The sequence below is a fragment of the Rhea pennata genome, chromosome 1 (assembly GCF_028389875.1).
Source record: "Rhea pennata isolate bPtePen1 chromosome 1, bPtePen1.pri, whole genome shotgun sequence".
Taxonomy (NCBI): Eukaryota; Metazoa; Chordata; class Aves; order Rheiformes; family Rheidae; genus Rhea; species Rhea pennata.
The window spans coordinates 16966482-16984538 of NC_084663.1; the positions used below are offsets into that span (position 1 = coordinate 16966482).

The 18057-nt window shown below is 39.6% G+C and overlaps 1 protein-coding gene across 1 annotated transcript in view; it reads right to left on the minus strand.

Moving 5' to 3' along the window:
• The window catches only part of CELSR1 (cadherin EGF LAG seven-pass G-type receptor 1), a 176222-nt gene that overhangs the window by 21063 nt on the left and 137102 nt on the right, over positions 1 to 18057 (minus strand). The window contains exons 15-24 of the mRNA XM_062582642.1: positions 17229 to 17412; positions 16337 to 16438; positions 14462 to 14556; positions 13435 to 13644; positions 11555 to 11738; positions 9702 to 9845; positions 8131 to 8332; positions 7628 to 7795; positions 5034 to 5160; positions 4182 to 4382 (exon numbers count right to left, since the gene is read on the minus strand). Of these exons, the coding sequence (XP_062438626.1) occupies positions 4182 to 4382; positions 5034 to 5160; positions 7628 to 7795; positions 8131 to 8332; positions 9702 to 9845; positions 11555 to 11738; positions 13435 to 13644; positions 14462 to 14556; positions 16337 to 16438; positions 17229 to 17412 (1617 nt within the window). The remainder of the gene's footprint in view (positions 1 to 4181; positions 4383 to 5033; positions 5161 to 7627; positions 7796 to 8130; positions 8333 to 9701; positions 9846 to 11554; positions 11739 to 13434; positions 13645 to 14461; positions 14557 to 16336; positions 16439 to 17228; positions 17413 to 18057) is intronic.

Here is an 18057-nt window from a genome sequence, read left to right on the forward strand (position 1 = left end):
AAATCCTCCTTCCTGCCCTGACAAACTTCACTTTGGGGACAGAAATCTGTGCAGCTTCAGTCTAGGAAGAGTGAACTTGCTGCACATAAGCAACAGATGATCTGTAGATTCAAAGAAATCCAGCCTTCCCTAGAGGTATTTTCTTGTCAGTTAAATGAAAGTTATGTTTCACAAACAGGGAAAATTTCATGTGAACTTATGATCTAGTGTAAGATTAGTGGACCATTTTGTGCCTATGTGACTGTATCATAAAGATCTTTGACGTTCAGGCTAGAATTCAGGTGCAGTAACAACCTGGAGTGAAGCACCTGAGAGTTCAGCTCCTGCAGAGCAGGCAAGTCTTACACGAGACAGTAACTTATGAGTGAGTGTTGACAGAAATGGTATGGAAAGGAGACAGTGAAGTTGCATTAATAGGAATAGAAACAGCTACGGATAAGACTGTTTGGCCATGCTACAATTTTGTTCAAAACTGAAAAAAGAAAAGAAAGGTTTTCTTTATTTAGAAAGCAATAATGAGGGAACGATCCACTCCATCTGCAACTCCTTTTCTGGGATTCTTTAAGACGAATCAAGGAGCAAATCATGGATATTTCCACGGGGAAAGGTGGTGAGTGTATCCTCCATCCTTGTGTCTCTGCCCTTCAATGATTAACCTTGCAGACCTTTGGACAGCTGTATCTCAACAAGGTACTGAGGACACCTTGCCATTATCATTGGACTAAAATGATACAGCCTGAAGTAGATTGCTGCTCACTCACTAGATAAATCCAAAAAATGGAACTAACATTTCGCTTGATATTAAAATCAGAATATTTGACTAAGACGTGGGAGAGCAGGTTCTAGGCCCCGCCCAGCCTGTGCAAGGAGGAGAAAATAAGGAGACAAGAAAGTGGGTATGGTTGGCCAGATGCTGGCCTGGTAGTTCATGCCTTCAGTTAGGAACAGCCTGAGACCAGTGTAAACAAAAGACCCGCTGAAACCAAAGAGACCACAACCGTAGTATGACTCAGAGAAACACCTATAGTGAATAAAAAATGGGGCTCAAAGCATCCCTGTGACCAAATGGATACCTTGAATCACGTGATCTTCACAGAGTTGCGTTTCTGTAATATTATTTGCTAACCAACTTTTGCTCCCACTGTCTGATACATGAAAATAGAAATGACCGTCAGTATCCAACAGCCGCATTAAGACCTAAAAATTAACCTTCTCCCCTCAGAAGGATTCTGGATTCCGGCAAAGTGTTCTGGCTAGAATCTGCTGGTAAGTTTGAACTAAGATCACTTTGTGTAAGCATTCAGTTTTTGTTTCAAGATGTTTTACATTGTGTTTTTGATCCTTTGTTACTGTGTAGCACTGTCCAAGCTTTCTGATCTTGGCATGACTTTTTAGTGTTTTTCCATGCTACAATGCTCAGAGCCATAAGCCATATTTCCTTGTTTAACTTGACGAAGTGCAAGAATCATATAAAAACCACCAGCTTTCTGGATTCACTTACTGCATCAGCTTTATTACAACACCAAACATTACTGAAAATGTAGCTCACCAAATAAAAGACCCTTCCTTCCTCTGTGTATACAGGGCTCTTTTTGTTCCTATCAGCACGAGTATATGTGTAGATTGCTGCCCTGAATATTACCTTTTTCAGGTAAGGAAAAAAAGAGAAAATAAATCACTTTCTATCAATAGTATGTGGAAAGATTAAAACCTCACCCAGAAATGTGACTGTTAATTTACAGAAACCCATAAAAGCCAGGCTCAGTGCCAAGCACTGCAGCATTATTTGTGCTCCAACATTCTTTTCCTCTTTATGTTCATCAGTGCATGACTCGTTAGACAACTCTCATTCCCCACAGACAGATGAATAATTGTCTCAAGCAGACAGAGCTTATAGCCCTCCTAACTTCTCAGACTCACTGGTTGGGCTGTAAGGAGCAGCCTTCTGTTGTACAAAATAAATTCTGTAACTTAAAGTTCCTAAGTAGGTTAAGAGTTTGGGATGTTTCATGGAGTCCAAGTAACTGAACTGTATAGGACATTATCACATCACGAACCCAAGAGTATGAAAAGAGAACAGTCTCATGAAGTATAACCACTGGTGCTTGTGGTACTGCTGAAGCGAGCTGTTTTAGTAGCTTGATATTTCATGATATTACAAAAGGAATTTGGAAATGAAGAATCTTTAGAATTTTTAGAAAGGTGTTTTTAGAAAGATCCTGCAGGGATCTGGGCTTGGCTCCTCAGTTTTCATGTCAGAGATCTGAAAAAGTATAAATTTCTGGCTAGTGGAATGTAGTGAAAAATGAGTGGTGTACTCCAGAAGGCACGGGAAAGGTCAACTGCACAGAGTTCTGGGGATCAATTGGTAAGGTGAATTCATCTGAGCAATAGTTATTTTAATACACAAACTCATAATATTATGAAACAAAGACCGCAGGTCACACAAGATGCGAGACCATATCCCATAGGGCAGGTCACTGCAAAAGACAGGAACAGCAGATAAGAGGCAGGAGGTCCTGGTGCGAAGGAATATCAGAATATAGGATAGGAAGTTGTACTACCTGCTGGAATGCTTTATCCAGTTTACCATTCAAAAATTTCCAAAAGATGAGAGGAAAAATCCCAGAAAAAAAAGTCAATAGAGTGATCTGAATCTTAGAAAGTGAAAATATTAAGTTCTACTTTGTTTTGTTTTCCAAAAGAAGTACTCTTGAATAGAGGCTTCTTGGGAAGAAAGATCTGATAATAAGTGTCTCTCAAATTTATTAGGAAAAAGTCTTAACAGGATCTACTGATTGGAAATTGAATTTAGACAAAATCTGACTGGAAACATAGCATGTTCAACTGAGATAAGACACTGTGACACCTTATTAATAGAGCTAAGGGACTCTGTCATCATATCAAATATCTAAATCAAGGTCAGATACTTTCTAAAATGCATGTTATAGCTCAGGCAGGAATTACAATCCAGGGTGAAACTTCTAGGCTTGTGTTATAGAGTAGTAGGTTAGGACAGATGGTAAGGCATAATGGTGTCATTACCATAATGGTGTCTTAATCCATTAAATATAGGCATTTTCTTCCATTTCTGTCTCTTGGACAGTGCTGAATCAGTGTGGTTCATTCATCTCAAGACTGCCTTTCTCTCACAAGATTAAAATTGAAACATGAACAAGTAAGGATTTTTAAAAGACATATTTTCTTTAGCATCTTCAGACAGACTAACATTGAATGTTCTTAATTCCTTTATGGACATATTTGTATGATATTATATGCTTTTTATTGCATATTCCTATATGCTTGCTGACTTGCAAAGGAGACTCCGAAGCTTTGCAGCGATGGAACAAGAGTTTGCTTGTTTTTCTTCTACCTGTTTTCACAGCAACCAGATTTTTTGAGATGGGTACTAGTAAGAATTAACAGAAACACTATGTATAATGCTACACAGTTAAGATAGCAATGACGTCCTGGGCACAGAAGATAGACACACATGCTGCATATTTCATGTTCAATTTCATTCATAGCTTGTGTTTCTTGACATGCACAATGCTGGAGGTGCCTGCACTAAGCTTGAGCAATAGATGTGATAGGCTGCAGCCAAAAATCACTGCAGCTGGAAAGCACAAAGCAGAGCGACAGGTTTCCTCTTGATTTTTGCATGTAGCAAGCTACCCTATGTCCAGCAAGCGGCTTCTCCAGAATGGCCTCGGTATGTGTGCCACAGGCATATTAGCACCTGCACAGCATCACAGTTGACAACCTACCAGACAACACCAGGAGCTGTTTGGGCTCGTAAGGTACCTGCTGCAGGAGAAGCAGGAGAGCCCTACTGAACAGACAAAGACAGAACACCTACTGATGGACAGAAAGGAAGAAATCAGTATTTGGAGTTCAGTTCCTGAGAGAAGCCCTCAACATGCTGCTGTGATTTGGTCTCCGAAAACAACATACAGTTGGATAGTCCCCTTTTCTGGCATTTCTGTTTATCACATAAAACACAAAAGAATAATAAAAGTTTGATGCTTTTCAAATGACTGTTTAAGCCAAACAGAGGTAAAAAGGAGAGAAAATGAAACAGATGGATGCAAGTAAAAGTTGCAATGTGAACCCAGTTTAAAGCTTGGTAACAACTTTAACAATCACCCAGAAAGTGGTATACCACAACCATCAAGTCTTACCGGGTTTTCAGTCTGGTTGATTCCAATAAGAAAGACAAGCTCAGAGAAGAAAAGGGCAGCCACCAGGTTTTTGTGGATACTGTGCAAGTTGGAACGCAGCGTACGGATGAGAACCAGCAACATGAAGGTGATCAGCAAAGCCACCAGCGAAATGGACACAGTTGTGTAAGTGACAATCTTCAGAGGAAGCACCTCCCCGTTCTGCAGAATGACAGATTGACAAGGCTTTAGAGTTTTTCCTTCCTTTCCCTACAACCAAAGCTACTACTTGCAAAGTCAGTGTTTTCATTACTGCTGAGCCAACATACAGACTTTCTTTAGGACCAGTGGGAGTGGGGACAATGGGAATGCCATCTCCTGAGTCACTCAATCTTTTGAGCATGTAGAGAAATACCCAAAAGGTGTTTCCTTCCCAAAGGGACAGATAGTTAAGCAAGAGTCCCAGATAACTAGAGGTCAGTCTGCCCTGTCGATGCTATTATTAAAGACTGAAAGACCTCTGGCATTTCTGTGTTTGCTCCTGCCTACTGTGATTCTTAATACCGTAATATCAAGTGATGCCATTTTTATCAGATGTCAATGGCATCATGATAACTGTAATCCTTCTCATTCCCTTCTCTGCATGGCCCGCTGCAGGGTAGCCTAGGAGGTTATGCATTGCTGGCTACACCATGTTTTGACTAGGTAAAAGGCTCCTTTTGGACAGAGAAGGCAGATGCAACATCGGGCACCGTCAGGTACAGGGCAACGCACTCCTGACACACTGCAAGAGACTGATCCACTGACGATGCTCTGAACCAAATTCAGCCCCCTCGAAAAATCACACTGATGTACCAGCTGGGGATCACCCACCTCTCGTTTCGAAATGTCCATTAGGACAGCAAAGCTGGTCAGATGATTGCACTGGCAGGAGATATGGCTCTGGTTTCTGGAAAACAGCTCACATCCTTTAGAGGACCAGGCACCTGTTCCACCAGCCCTGTGGGAAAAAAGGGCCATTTCTGAATGCTGTTCTGTGATTGCTCTCTTGCTTCCCACTGCTATTACTCTTTCAGGCAGCTCTGGCTTGGAAGCCAGAAAGGTAATTTAGTACCAACATAGAAAGAAATGTTCATAGCTGTCATCTGCCTTAAAGAGTATCATCAACTTGAAAGAAATCTTGAACTAGAAGTAGTGTCTGATACGACACTTGACTTTTACTGCTAAATTTTGTGGTTTTATAGAAATCTCCTTTGATTTAAAAAAATTAATCATCTTGTGTTTTGGTCCCTGACCATACTGGCAAGAAGGCAAAGCGATTACACAGTGCAGGCTGTGGAACTGGTCATAGCAAAGTGCTGTCCACTACGCAAGCTAAAAACACCAGAAGCAGAGACAGATAAATATTTTTCAGTCATCCTTATTACAGTCAATCTAGACAGTGTTTTTAACACTCTTGTGAAATATGTTTCAGCAGAAATATGATCTCTGTCATACAGTTCTGTTAAAAAGTAGACAAGAAAATGTTAAAAATAGTTAACAGTATTTTATATCAGCAGATCTCCTGTATTAACATTGTGGAGGAACTGCTCCCTTAAAAATTCTTCTCAGTTCACCTTGTTTAACTCCATGAACTTTAGAAATGATTTTTTTTTACCAACAGTAACTATTTTATTCTGAAGTGAATGAGTAATAAAAATCCTCTTGTAGTTACTGAGAGAGATTTTAATTAGACATTACGGTGATCTTTTTCATTCAACAATAAAACGTTTGTTAAAATGCTTTAATATCACTTTTATAATATTCTCATTTTTTAGAAACTCTTTTGTTACATGCTTTCTAACTGTGGTTAAAGGAAAACACCAATGCTAATGCACTTGCTAAACTGATGAATCAATTTAGAGCTAATGAATTATTCAAGCCTGTACTATGCTTAAAAATTTATGATAAAAGCACCTGCCATTCCCTCATGTTTGGTACAGACATCTGTACATAGAAGCAAAAAGAGTGTTATGAAATTGCTTATCTAACCTTTGTGTTGTTATCATCTCTGACTGCTTTACAAGCAGGCAAATGGAGTAGTTTATCATTGCTAACAGACTGCTGATAGATTTTTGTTGCCTCACTGATACTTCCAATGTTATAATCTCAGTAAGTCTTTCCGACCAGGAGGCAAACATTTGCTCTTCTATTTCCAGCACAGGCTATTCCCTTTTAATGGATTTTTCCATAGGTTTACTAGAGGCTTTGGGTCATTAGTGAAAGCAGTAATAGCTACCCCTCTTTTACCCTGGGCTGACAATATCATCCTCTCAGTATACATCTGGTTTTATGGTTGAAATTTGCATACATAATAGTTATAATATTGTGAAAATGTAACCTGCTGAGCATGTAGTTACCTCTCGGTAAATTTGCTTTTGCTTTGGCTGGATTCTTGAAATGCACAAAATGGGATTGTTGCGTTTTCACAATGCCATAAACTCAACAAAACCCTTATGAGGATATACAGTTTTTTGAAGCTCTTTTACAGTTCTTTAACTTCTCCAAATACGAAAGACCTAAATGAGCTATTTTCAGAATATTTCACCAACTCACTCACAGCTCCTCACACTTTGAGAGTCAAGCACTCTCTGCTTACGTTTGCCGCCTGTATTGGGAATGCTTCCTACCAACAATAACGGAGACGCTAAAGGTCCCAAAGAAGGTGTATTCTTCCCCTTCAATTTTTTACTAAAACAAATAAAAACAAATATACAGCAGCTGATGGAAAGAAAGTTGCTTTGTACAAGCAAAACTGTCTTTGGGTTGACTTGGGATTCCACAATGATCTTTGAGGTATAAAATCTCCAGTCTTACCATTTTATTTGCAAAATCTCAATCTTCCTTTTTACCAATATGAAGACTAGTTTTTGCATTTTTTTGCACTGGCTCTGGCTGAGGCATCTAGGTTAGCTGCCTGCCTGCCTGTCTATAGTTCTGTCTATAGTCACTGGAGTGTGACAGAAGATGTAGCCTCTATAAGATCGAATTACCCTTTGGAGATGACCTTCTAAAAAGAGCAAGAGGCAATGAGATTCCTGACTTAAGGACCTCAGGTGAGTGATAAACCCAGGCATTTAAGCTGGACTGTGCAAAGGGCAGTTGTGGGCAAAGAGCATGACCAAAACAAGGAGAATGTGAGATTTATTATTACTGGGTGAAAATAAACCATGTCAGAAGACAAGATGGCACTGCATGAATTTGCTAGAAAGCACACAGCTTGTCCTTCATTTGAGGAGTTACGATGATTTTATTTCCCTTGCTGATGGGAAGTGATTACATGGCTCCATTCCACCAGGAATTCCTTGTGTGTTGAATGAACTAAAGCAGAAGAGATCATGTTCTCCTCCTGAATCATCTTCCTAGCCTAGACTTCTCCGATAGAGACAGATCTCACAGACAGCCCTAGAAGAAACCAGGAGACATACGAGATGGAGTGATTCCAGAACACGCAGACGGGTTTTGTTCGCTCCTCCGTTTCCAGCATGGCATACTCCAAGATGATGGGTTTTTCTATCAGGTTGGGTGGAAGATCCCCATCACTGTGAATTGCTGTGCTCACTACGGGTGTGTTAATAATTGGGCGATTTGGCAATCTGCAAAAGGAGAAAAATTGCAAAATGATCTAAACATGGAAACGTAAAACACTGATTTGGTAAGAGCTGCAAATAAAAGATTTTGAGTTGCTTCCATTGGGAAACTGAAGCAGATGCGCTGTCAGATGTCCACACAGCTAGATTTCTAAAAGCAATTGGCACTACTGAAGTGGTTATTCTCCTACAATGTGCTGCAGGAGAACGGGAGGCAGGACTGCAGTGACAAGTGCATCACGCATGACATTTGATCGACACGAATGCAGCTCTGCCTCTGCCATGCACACAGAGAAAGCAGAAGCGCTTCTGCACAATTTACAAACAGTTCCCAAGTTTACCTCAGGCTCCTTCGGTCAGGATCATAGTTCTCAGGTAAAAGCTGTCCTAGCGATCGGTATATAATGACCATGGCAACAGAATATTGGGTTGAGTCATCTGGGTGTCGCTTCCGTCTCTTTGTAAATGCACTCTCAGGGCTTAGCCCATCACCATTCACCTTAGAGGATAATCTCTGATTTGAAGGCTTCATTGTAGGTACTGCTATGAAATTAATAGAAATATTAAATTTTTCCACATGGCATCAGAGCTACCATTTAATCTGGCATTTTTGCTTAGCAAAGAAACAGAAATGTTTCTGTTGTTATAACTCTAGGTTTGCAGGACTGGGCACACTCTTAATGTAATATTTTATATTCTTAGAAAAATTTTAACACATTCTACAGTTATACAACTGATAGTCTAATAATCATAGAAACATTTTTATTCTAGCTAGAACATAAGCCACTTCTAAGGTAGCAGATTCAAAAATATATAAGTAATCTGTGCAGGTTTTAAGAGGAATATGAAAACTATATGCATATTACTACTTTGCACATATCTTCATATATGGTAAAGCTAGTAAGAATTATAAACATGACAGTTGTTAACATGGGGTTTCTCAATGCAATGAGCTTTCATTTTTGGCGGTGTCTCCTAAAATTCACATTCTCTTTTTCCTTATAGAAAAAATATAGGTTGTATAAACAGATACACTATTTCTGAGAAAAAAGTCATGAAGATGTATTAGCTTATTTATTATTGTGTGTTATTTCCACAAGTTACTGTTTCCCCTATATGGAGGATATTCATCCATGATATTTGTATAATTATTCCATTTTGGATACTTCAGAGACACTGCAAAGTAGATAATTTTCTATGTATTCTCAAACACATCACCTATCTCCCTGCATGAATCAGACTTTTTATTTGCTTTTTCTCTCTGATAACGTGGCTCTGTACCCAAATTTTAACTCTCCACCTCCCACATCACGCTCTTGTTGCTTGCCTTACACAACTTAGAGCTTCACATCTGCTCACATTCCTGCTGTGCCTCCAGAAAGGAGCCTTGCTGCACCTGACTCCCTCTGTTTTCTATATACTGGATTGATTTCCTAAGAGGCTAAAGATATATATTTTGGGTATCTTCTGGGGTGGATAAAAAACTATGCCACAGAGTAGGTAACTCAATAGCAGCATTATTAGCAGTGAGGCCAGGAAGAATCCCAGTTATGAAGTTATGCCTTATCTTCCGTTGGGAATTCACTTAAAGCACGCGAGGACTTTGGGAGGTGGGAATGGCCGAGGCCTTCCGTGGTGGGAACCGAGGCAGAACACTTCTCTCGCACTGGCGCGGCAGTTGGGGGGCTGCGAGCGAGACCTGATAGACAGGTACAGCCAGTTACGCAGCCCCTCGTGCTCCTGTCCGTGGCCGGCAGGCAAAATGCCTTAGAAGTATGCACAGCTGCTCCATCCCTACATAGTGTTCGCTTGTCTGTACTCTCACCCTAGCACCACTCCACTCCACAGGGTCAATCACAGCTCTTCGCAGCCAGCCAAATCTGCCCTCCTAACATCAGCAGACGGGTTTTACCTTTCCTGTCTGAAGGTCTGAACAAGGTATCAGGGAAGAGAACAGATGATTCCAGATCTTTTGGATAATCTTCTTTAATCTCATGAAATCTTGGTATTTTAGCTCCCGTAAAATTAGATTTGTCAAAGATGTCAACTGCAATAACTACAAAAAAAGAATTCCCCATAAAATTAACTTCAATTCTTTTGAATACGATAGCAAAATGAAACGTAACTGAAAGGTTAAAATATCTGCAGAATACAGAGAAGTAATTTGAACCAAAAAATACAAAGTCTAATCTGATTTTTCTCAATATTTTAAATGACAACTAAAAGCTTATGTTCCAGTATTATGTTACATTTATAAAATTACAAATATATATACATTGCATAGGCAATAGAAAGGAATTCACAAGACAGTATTTCCTACTAAGATAACAGTAGTGCAAACACCAGAAATATAAAGATGGCATGTTCCAGTTCCAGACTTGCCCCTTGTATGCAAGGTGAGATTTGCTGTTTCAGAAATAGACTTTTTCTACATCTGTTAAATTGCAAAATCACCTAAGTAAAGAAAATAATCTGGATTTTACCTGGGAATATTTCTCAGTCCTTCTACAGTTCTCCTTCTTCTATACTAACAGTTACTTTCTGGCTCACCTCATCAACTCTGCCTGTTGCGTAACTGCCAAAATATTTAAAAGCAGCTGAGATGGCCTTAATTTGGCCATTTAAGAAAAAACACTGAGTGCCAATTTGTATGTTATAATAGAAGCAAGAAGCTGGAAGTCCTGAGGGTAACCCTACACTGAAAGCTGTGATCCACAGCAAGTTTCTATATGAAGAAATATCCAAGTTAAGATCTGCAAATTCTTATTCTTTCCCTAGTCTCTATAATAACTCCCAGATGAGCCATTAGGAAACTCCATTAACACCATGTTCACCTGGAAAAATAGTTCAAAAGCAAACAGAACCCATTCAGTGCAGAATTGCCTCATCCCTCTCAAGCTAGTTCCTTTTTACTTAGGAAAAGCTGGCTGAAAAATAAGGATTTACAACCTGCAAGAAATATAAGGGTTTGTTTTCATCTTAGTTCAGTTCAGTCAGGTTTTTCTCAACGTGAAGACGAAAACGTTTTGATTCTGATAGCCCTAAATCAAAAGCAAACACTTTGTTTTGGTTTACTAAACAGAATTTAAGTATTTCAGTTTGGCTCGTTTCAACAATAATAATTCCCCTCTGGAGTTGATGTAGGACTTTATAAACTTTGTAGTTTGAATGGCTCATGTGTTTTCTTTTGTCCAGAAACTAGGATATACTAATTTCCCACACTAAATTCTGTCCGCATGACTGTGATATGAAGCACTTTCAGGATAAGGTTTGTAGGGTTAAGGTTTGTAATTTCACTTATTATACCAACTAATGTAGCTGCGAACACTATTTAGATACCTTTGAAAGAGAGAAAAAAAAAAGAATTTTGAGAATCATAGAAGTGTTGGCTGGGAGAGTCCTCTGTAGGTCACCCAGTCCCACTTCCTGCTTGAAGCAGGATGATCACTAACTCTGGATCAGGTCAAATAATTGGTAATTGGTGAGAAAATGAAATAAGAGAGTGGGAGAAAAAGAGGAGAGAGGCAGAGTAGGCTGTCACGAGAGCTCGGCCCACAGGGAAACAAACGAGACACCAGAGTGCCGTCGTCACTGTGAGATACAGATCAACGCTCAGCTGACTTGAGATAAAAGTGCTGATTAGGTTGGAAAATATAAATATTTTGCTTTTCAATGGATGCTATTAAAAACAATATTTAGCACCTACCTACCACATTTTTAAAGCTCTTCTAATACAAAACAGCGGTTTTCAACACAGATACTCACTCATGTTGGAAGTAACGATGACAAAAGGTCTCATGTAGGTTTTCCTCATGTTCTGGGCCACGTTATTGAAATATTCCTCATAATGCCGTAGAAGGTGAGCTGTGCCACCCTCCATTCGCTGAATTTGTTCCCAGTGCTCCTTGTTACTGGGATCCAATAGAGCACTACCCACTTTGACAATATTCTGAGAAAAAAGTACAAGCTTTAATTATGTGGCAAACAAAGCCTAGGCAGTCAAGAGAAGCATTGGATTTCAAGTGAGGAACATTGCAAAGGGTTGGCATTACTGCCTCCGGTGAGCATGTAATGACATATTTTAATCCAGGCATGTTCTATTGCAGCCTTATGAAAATATGCACACCAGTTACTCACCCCGAGGTTGTTTTACATTAAGGAAATCCCTTCAAACCTTTTATAAGCAAAGTAAGCCAAAATTGGAGGCCATAAAGGAAAAAAGTAGAAAGTTCTCTTAAGACAGGAAACCTAACAATCACGGAAATGCAGAAGGAAAACCTAACCATATTTTCTTTATCCCAGAGAGATGAGAAACAGGAAAAGCAAAGTGCTTGCTGTGTACACTAAAGAACACACCTTGCTAAATCAAAACAATATGATATGTTAAAACCAAAAGAAATCCATTAACAGAAATACTACTTTCTGTCCTATTTTGATTTTTGTTTTATTTTGCTGATTCTTGGCTATTCCTGGAAACTTATATGCTGAAGAACGAAAAAAGCAAATATTAACTTGCATATGCAAACTTGGAGACTCATAAGAAATTATATTTTTTCCCCCCATTTTTATGTTGCTCACAAATACTGTTAAAAAAGAGGATCTAGATGAGGACCTAAGCCCCTTCCACTCTTTTCTACAAGATCAAACAGGGCATGCAACAGAACCCTTAGCCAAAATGGAAAAAGAAGACCCTCAATAAGAGCAGTAAATGGCTTAAATGAGAATGATGAAGATGCTGAGAAGTTTTAATCTTGGTGTACCTATGCACTAAATTGTTATGCCAAAATGAAATTCCTAACTGTGGTCAAATCTGAATAAATTATGGTAGGTCTTTCTTTGATAGTAACTGGGCCTTTCATGAATGCTCAGACTAGCAGAAACCCTCTGACCTGTATTTCCACGTATTTGTATGTGCATGAATCACTTTGAATTCTGTACAGTGTGGAATCGCTTTTGGTGCACCAGCTTTCTAACAGATGTGACTCAAATGTTTCAAAGTGCAATTGTAAAAAATCTTTGAGTCAGTAACTAGCTAAATACAATTTTGTTTGTTTTAAAACTGAAGATAGTTAGGGTTTCTAATTTCATGCATGTTTACTATAAGGAAATACTTAAGCTGCAAATTATAGGCCAGGTATGATACAGATACAAGGACTTACTAATTTTTCACATTTCCCACAAAGAATTTTGAAAGAGGTTGCAGGAAATCCAATGTGAAATCAAATAGAATAAACCATTCTCAGAGTTAGTTCACTATACACTCAAATGAGAGTGATCAAATTAGTCAGGTTTTCGAACACAAATGGAATATGGTAGATAAAGCTTTTTCATTCAGGAACAGCATGTCAATTTTACTTTTGGGTATGAGTATAATGATATTTATTATGACCATGCTTTCCATGATGTAGGTACTCTACACACTCACGTGCGCATACGCACATGTGCGCGTGAACCCACACATGCAGACATAACCAACTTCCCGTTCTAAATTGAGAAGACTGACTCATTTGTGAACAACATCAAGCAACCATGTCAAATTTACTCCATCTAGTTCAAAGACAAATTTAATTATCAATTCCCATATCAACATCTAAGCAGTACTGTAAAGCTTAACACAAGCTCAAGACAGACAGTTTCTCTCTTACTTCATTGAATTCCACGTCCCTGGTGGCAGACAGGTCAAACCCTTGCTGCCGGCTCTCATACTGCAGGACCCTGATCATCATCTGGTAAGCTGTCCTCACATCATTCCCGTACAGGCTGCTTGTGTATTTGGTGGCATTCTGCAGCACTTTCACAATCCGTACAGTTTTGTCTCCATCCAGTTTGGTCTCATTGTGATATAGCTTTTCATTCTGAAGTGGAGACAAGAACGAAGAAAAAACCCAGGGGTCTTACACACAGAAATAATGTATTTTTTTCCATTGTGGTTACAAAGCCATTCTTCATCATCCAGGGAATTCTGGCACAAAGAAGTCATTTGATACAGCGTAGTTTGTCTTGAAAAAGGGTGGATATGACAATGCAATGCAAAAACATAACTGAAAGCCAGGAAAGCACAGGATTGTGATGGTAAATGTAGTATTCAAAGATTTGATCAAGAGATGGAGTGCGGGGACATCAAACTACAGAATGAACTCATTATCATTTATAAACTGAAGTGAAAAGCTGTACAAGATGTTATGCAGATAAATATTAACATCATGTGCTTTAGTAGTGCTGAACCAAATTAAGCACTAGATGAACAATTAGTGATGGAGTAACATAAAAAAACAATAAGTTCTTTCTTAAAACCAAGGGAAAATTACAGTGAATCACCAGGAAAGAGCACTGTGCTACATTATCATCTATATAAATCAAACACCAGGAAAGAGCACTGTGCTAGATTATCATCTATATAAATCAACATGGTCTATATGAAGTCAATGAAAACATGACAAATCATACCAAATGCAGATTTGGAGTAAAGTGTCTGGACACTACAGCGCATACTTCAAAATCCGGTCACTGGATAAGCAGCTATAACTATATCCCTACCAGACTTCACTAGATCTGAGAAATTATACGTCTGTGGATTTTGCTGTTTCAAAGTGTCCATTCTATGCAAATAATAGTGGGTCCTGACAGGTTAATGAGACTCTAGGGTACTAAATACAAGAAAATAGAGCCTACCATAATTTTTAGATCCACAAAAGTGGTGGTGGTACAGTTAAAAAGGTCGGGAGGCAGCCAGCCCTTCTCATTGTTACAGTGTCGAACTGCATTCCCTGCAGGAAACAAAGCGTTAACAAAAAACACTCTCCCGAACTGTTCTGAACAAATTTGCACAGACTTTTACTTTCAAACTCCTTAGAGAACTGCACATATCTCACTTTCCAAACTGTTACTCCTGTCTGAGGAAACTTAGAGCTTACTGATACTCCTGAGTCATTTTCTCCAGGCTCTAGAGAAAAGGAGACAAGCTTTAGACCTGCCTGACCTCTTCTAGCCTCGCTGCCCTCACACCCTCTAATGAACCTGGCAATTTATTTATCCCAAATACGAGAAAGACTATGTACTTCCTAAATATTTATGAAAACATACCCTGGTCAGATTTGGGTATACTGTAAGAGGTTATGTAGGAAGACCTCCAGGATATACACTATCTTCATGTCAAAACCTTTACACACTTTAAGCACATCTTAGCACACAGCACGCTGCAATCAACATATAGAACGGCCTTTTGCTAATTGTGAATGAGTTGTAAGCAGCTGATTATTTAATTGAATCTATTACTTTGTACTATTGTCAAATCATTTTTATAAATGATTCTTGGCTGTGGATCCTTCACAGTGAATTATAAATAACAAATTCTAAGTTTGCACTAAGTTTAACTTCGATTGGACACATTACACATGTCTAAGCAATTTAATTACTAATATCTAAATAACTGAATTATAATTAATAGAATAATATCTAATTATATTATTTCTCTTCCCTGGCAATTAAGCCTCGAGTTCCTAGTTTGAATATTCATTATTATAAGCTTACTTTGAAAGCTTCAAGTGTGCAATTTCTGTAAGCATCTTTGCCTTCTAGGCTATTTGCTAGAAAAGATACTGGGATCAATCACAAAAACAGTGCAAATTTAGTGAGAAAAGTTACATTGATTCAACTTAACACCGTTCAACAAGGTAAATGTTCGTTTATTGAAAAAAAAAATCAATTCAACTCCCTAAAATCTTTAGAACTGGAGCTTGTTTGACTATGAACCTTCTGCACACCTACCGTCAGTGACATACCCCCTGGTAATATTTGCAAAAGTTGCATAATCAGTTATAATTCATTGAACCTGAACAGTGCTAACAGCAGACAAAAGTTACCAGGCCTAGAACTGAGACAGACGTTTCACTTCCCACAGCACAGTCTTTACAAAAGATTGTAAACACTGTTTGCAAATCTGCTTTGGTATTCTGTGAGATAAACATTATCAGACACACACAAAAAACTAGATTGGCATTCGCTCGCAGTACAAAATGACTCGCATGCTTGATAAAATATGTTTTCCAGCAGTCTGAATGATGGTGTAGAGAAAAAATGTTTGATGGAAAAATATGAGTTCTGTTGTAACTCTTAGCTTTATTAGCTGGTAATGCTAGTAAAGTAATCATCACATAAATGGTTTTCTTCATTTTATCTTTGCCCAGAGGAGTTATAGTGCCAAAGACCATGCATAGTCCATTAGAAACAAAAAGTTACATGTACAAGAATTGCTTGATGAACAGAAAAATTGACTATAAAAATATAGATTCAGACTTTCTGTTCTTTATGTGTTTATGTATATGCTGCTCTTTTGTATTTACTTTTTGCTACTATTCCAAATGTGTTTTAACAGTTCTTGAGTTTCACTAAGTAAACTTTCATCTTGTGACTCGCAAAAGCTATGCTGTAATCTCCAGACTTAATGAATTCATGCCTTAACCTAAGTACACAATTTTGTTGTTTCTTTTTTTTCCCTCCTCATAGGCATGTAGATAGAATTGTTAATGTTTTACCCAGGGAACTTACCCACTGATCCCTTAGGACATGGCACAGCAGCTGGCTGACCAAACTTGGTCTGTGGCCACCAAATACCAGCCTCGAAAGCTTTGGGACACCCATTATAAATTACTGAAAGCAGAAAAAGAAATGATGCAATTTTTCTGACGAGATAAAATCACAGAGCAACAAGGAAATATTTACACTTGCCAAAAGGACCTTCCAGTAGTTCCTAAGCCAACTCAGGACATTTGCTCTCTGCAAACTGCAGCCCATCAGCTTCTTCTTTTCAACTGCGCCATCAGACAGGTACAGGCAAAGGAAAGCTCGGGATGATTAAGGGACTCTGGATTTTATATCTGCTTATCTCTGTGTACTCCTTTACTGTGGGAAAGGGTTGCTCCTTCATGTCACCCACACACAGCTGGGAGATGCCTGCTGCTGAAGCTTTGTGCTTCTCAGAGGAGAAGGGTGATGGGAAGAAAGGCAGAACTGGTTTGTGGTGACTGGTGGCAGGACTGGCAGAGGACACTCAGCATTTGGCACGGCCTCCACGGGCAGAAGGCACCAGGGCTGTTACCAGTCCCTTCAGTAACGTGATACAGATGAACTCACGTTTCTAGCATAATCAGGATTAGTGCATTTTGCCCTCCGCCCAAATCCTTAGCTAACAGTATATCCATTTGATGGAAATTACATGAAATATTATCTCTTTAATCCCTGTGAGTCGTATTGGCACAAATTTAGGAAGAAGGGAGTAGGTTAAGGCTACTGCAGCTCCCATCAGAGCCACCCTGCCTGGCTCACATGTACCCCACGACGCATTTGCAAACCCATCGCGCTCCCCTGTCTCTGCATGGGCAACGGCTCCGGTCCCATAACTACACCCTGCTGAACAGCAGCAGTGCCGGACGGGTGGTACCTTCACAGCCCTTGGTGGTAACCTCAGCGAAAGGGTTGTCACAGCGGTTGCACTGCCGCCCTATCACTCCAGGTTTGCAAGGACACTGTCCTGTCTCCATGTCGCAGGTGCGCGTGTGGGAGCCAGAGGGGAAGCAGTCACACGGATAGCAGGTGTCACTGCTCTGGGGCTTGTAGTAATTTGCCTAGAAAAACAGAAAGGATAGGTACAAGGTAATTTGCTTCTGTTCCAGGTTTCCTGTGTTTCTGAAGTCCTACTTCAGCAGCATGTGCATCAGAAAAGATTTTCCAGTTACACAGATAGTATGCTGCTGGCTCCTTTAGCAGAGCAGAGCACCGGATAGTAATTACACTACTATTAAGAAAACTATCATTACTATTAAGAAACATAATGGTTATGAGAAGTGCGTTCTGCTACTTTGACTTGCAACAGCCCAGGCGATCAGGCAATGCAGAGGCAGGGACTGCACTGCTGCCCTGTGCCGTGGGCACCAGGGATTGAGACTGCCGTTCGCAGGTTGGCCGAGAGCCTGGCCCAGGTTATCCATCCTGTGCTCACCGCCGGTGCCCTGCAAAGGCATTCTTGGAGTATTTGTGGTTTTCTCTGCCTTGCAATTCTACTCTTCCAGGGCATGAACAAACTAATAAGAAAACTTCCTGCACTGTCCATTTACGCTTTATGTACAGGGTGGAGAAAAAAACAGTAATAATCACGTATTGAAATCATATCTTTAAATGCTTTTGATCGGAGGCCTTGTGTGATTCCACAAGACACAGGTGTTTGCACCCCTCTGAGTCAATGTTATGTAGCTGTTGCGTGTGTCCTGTTG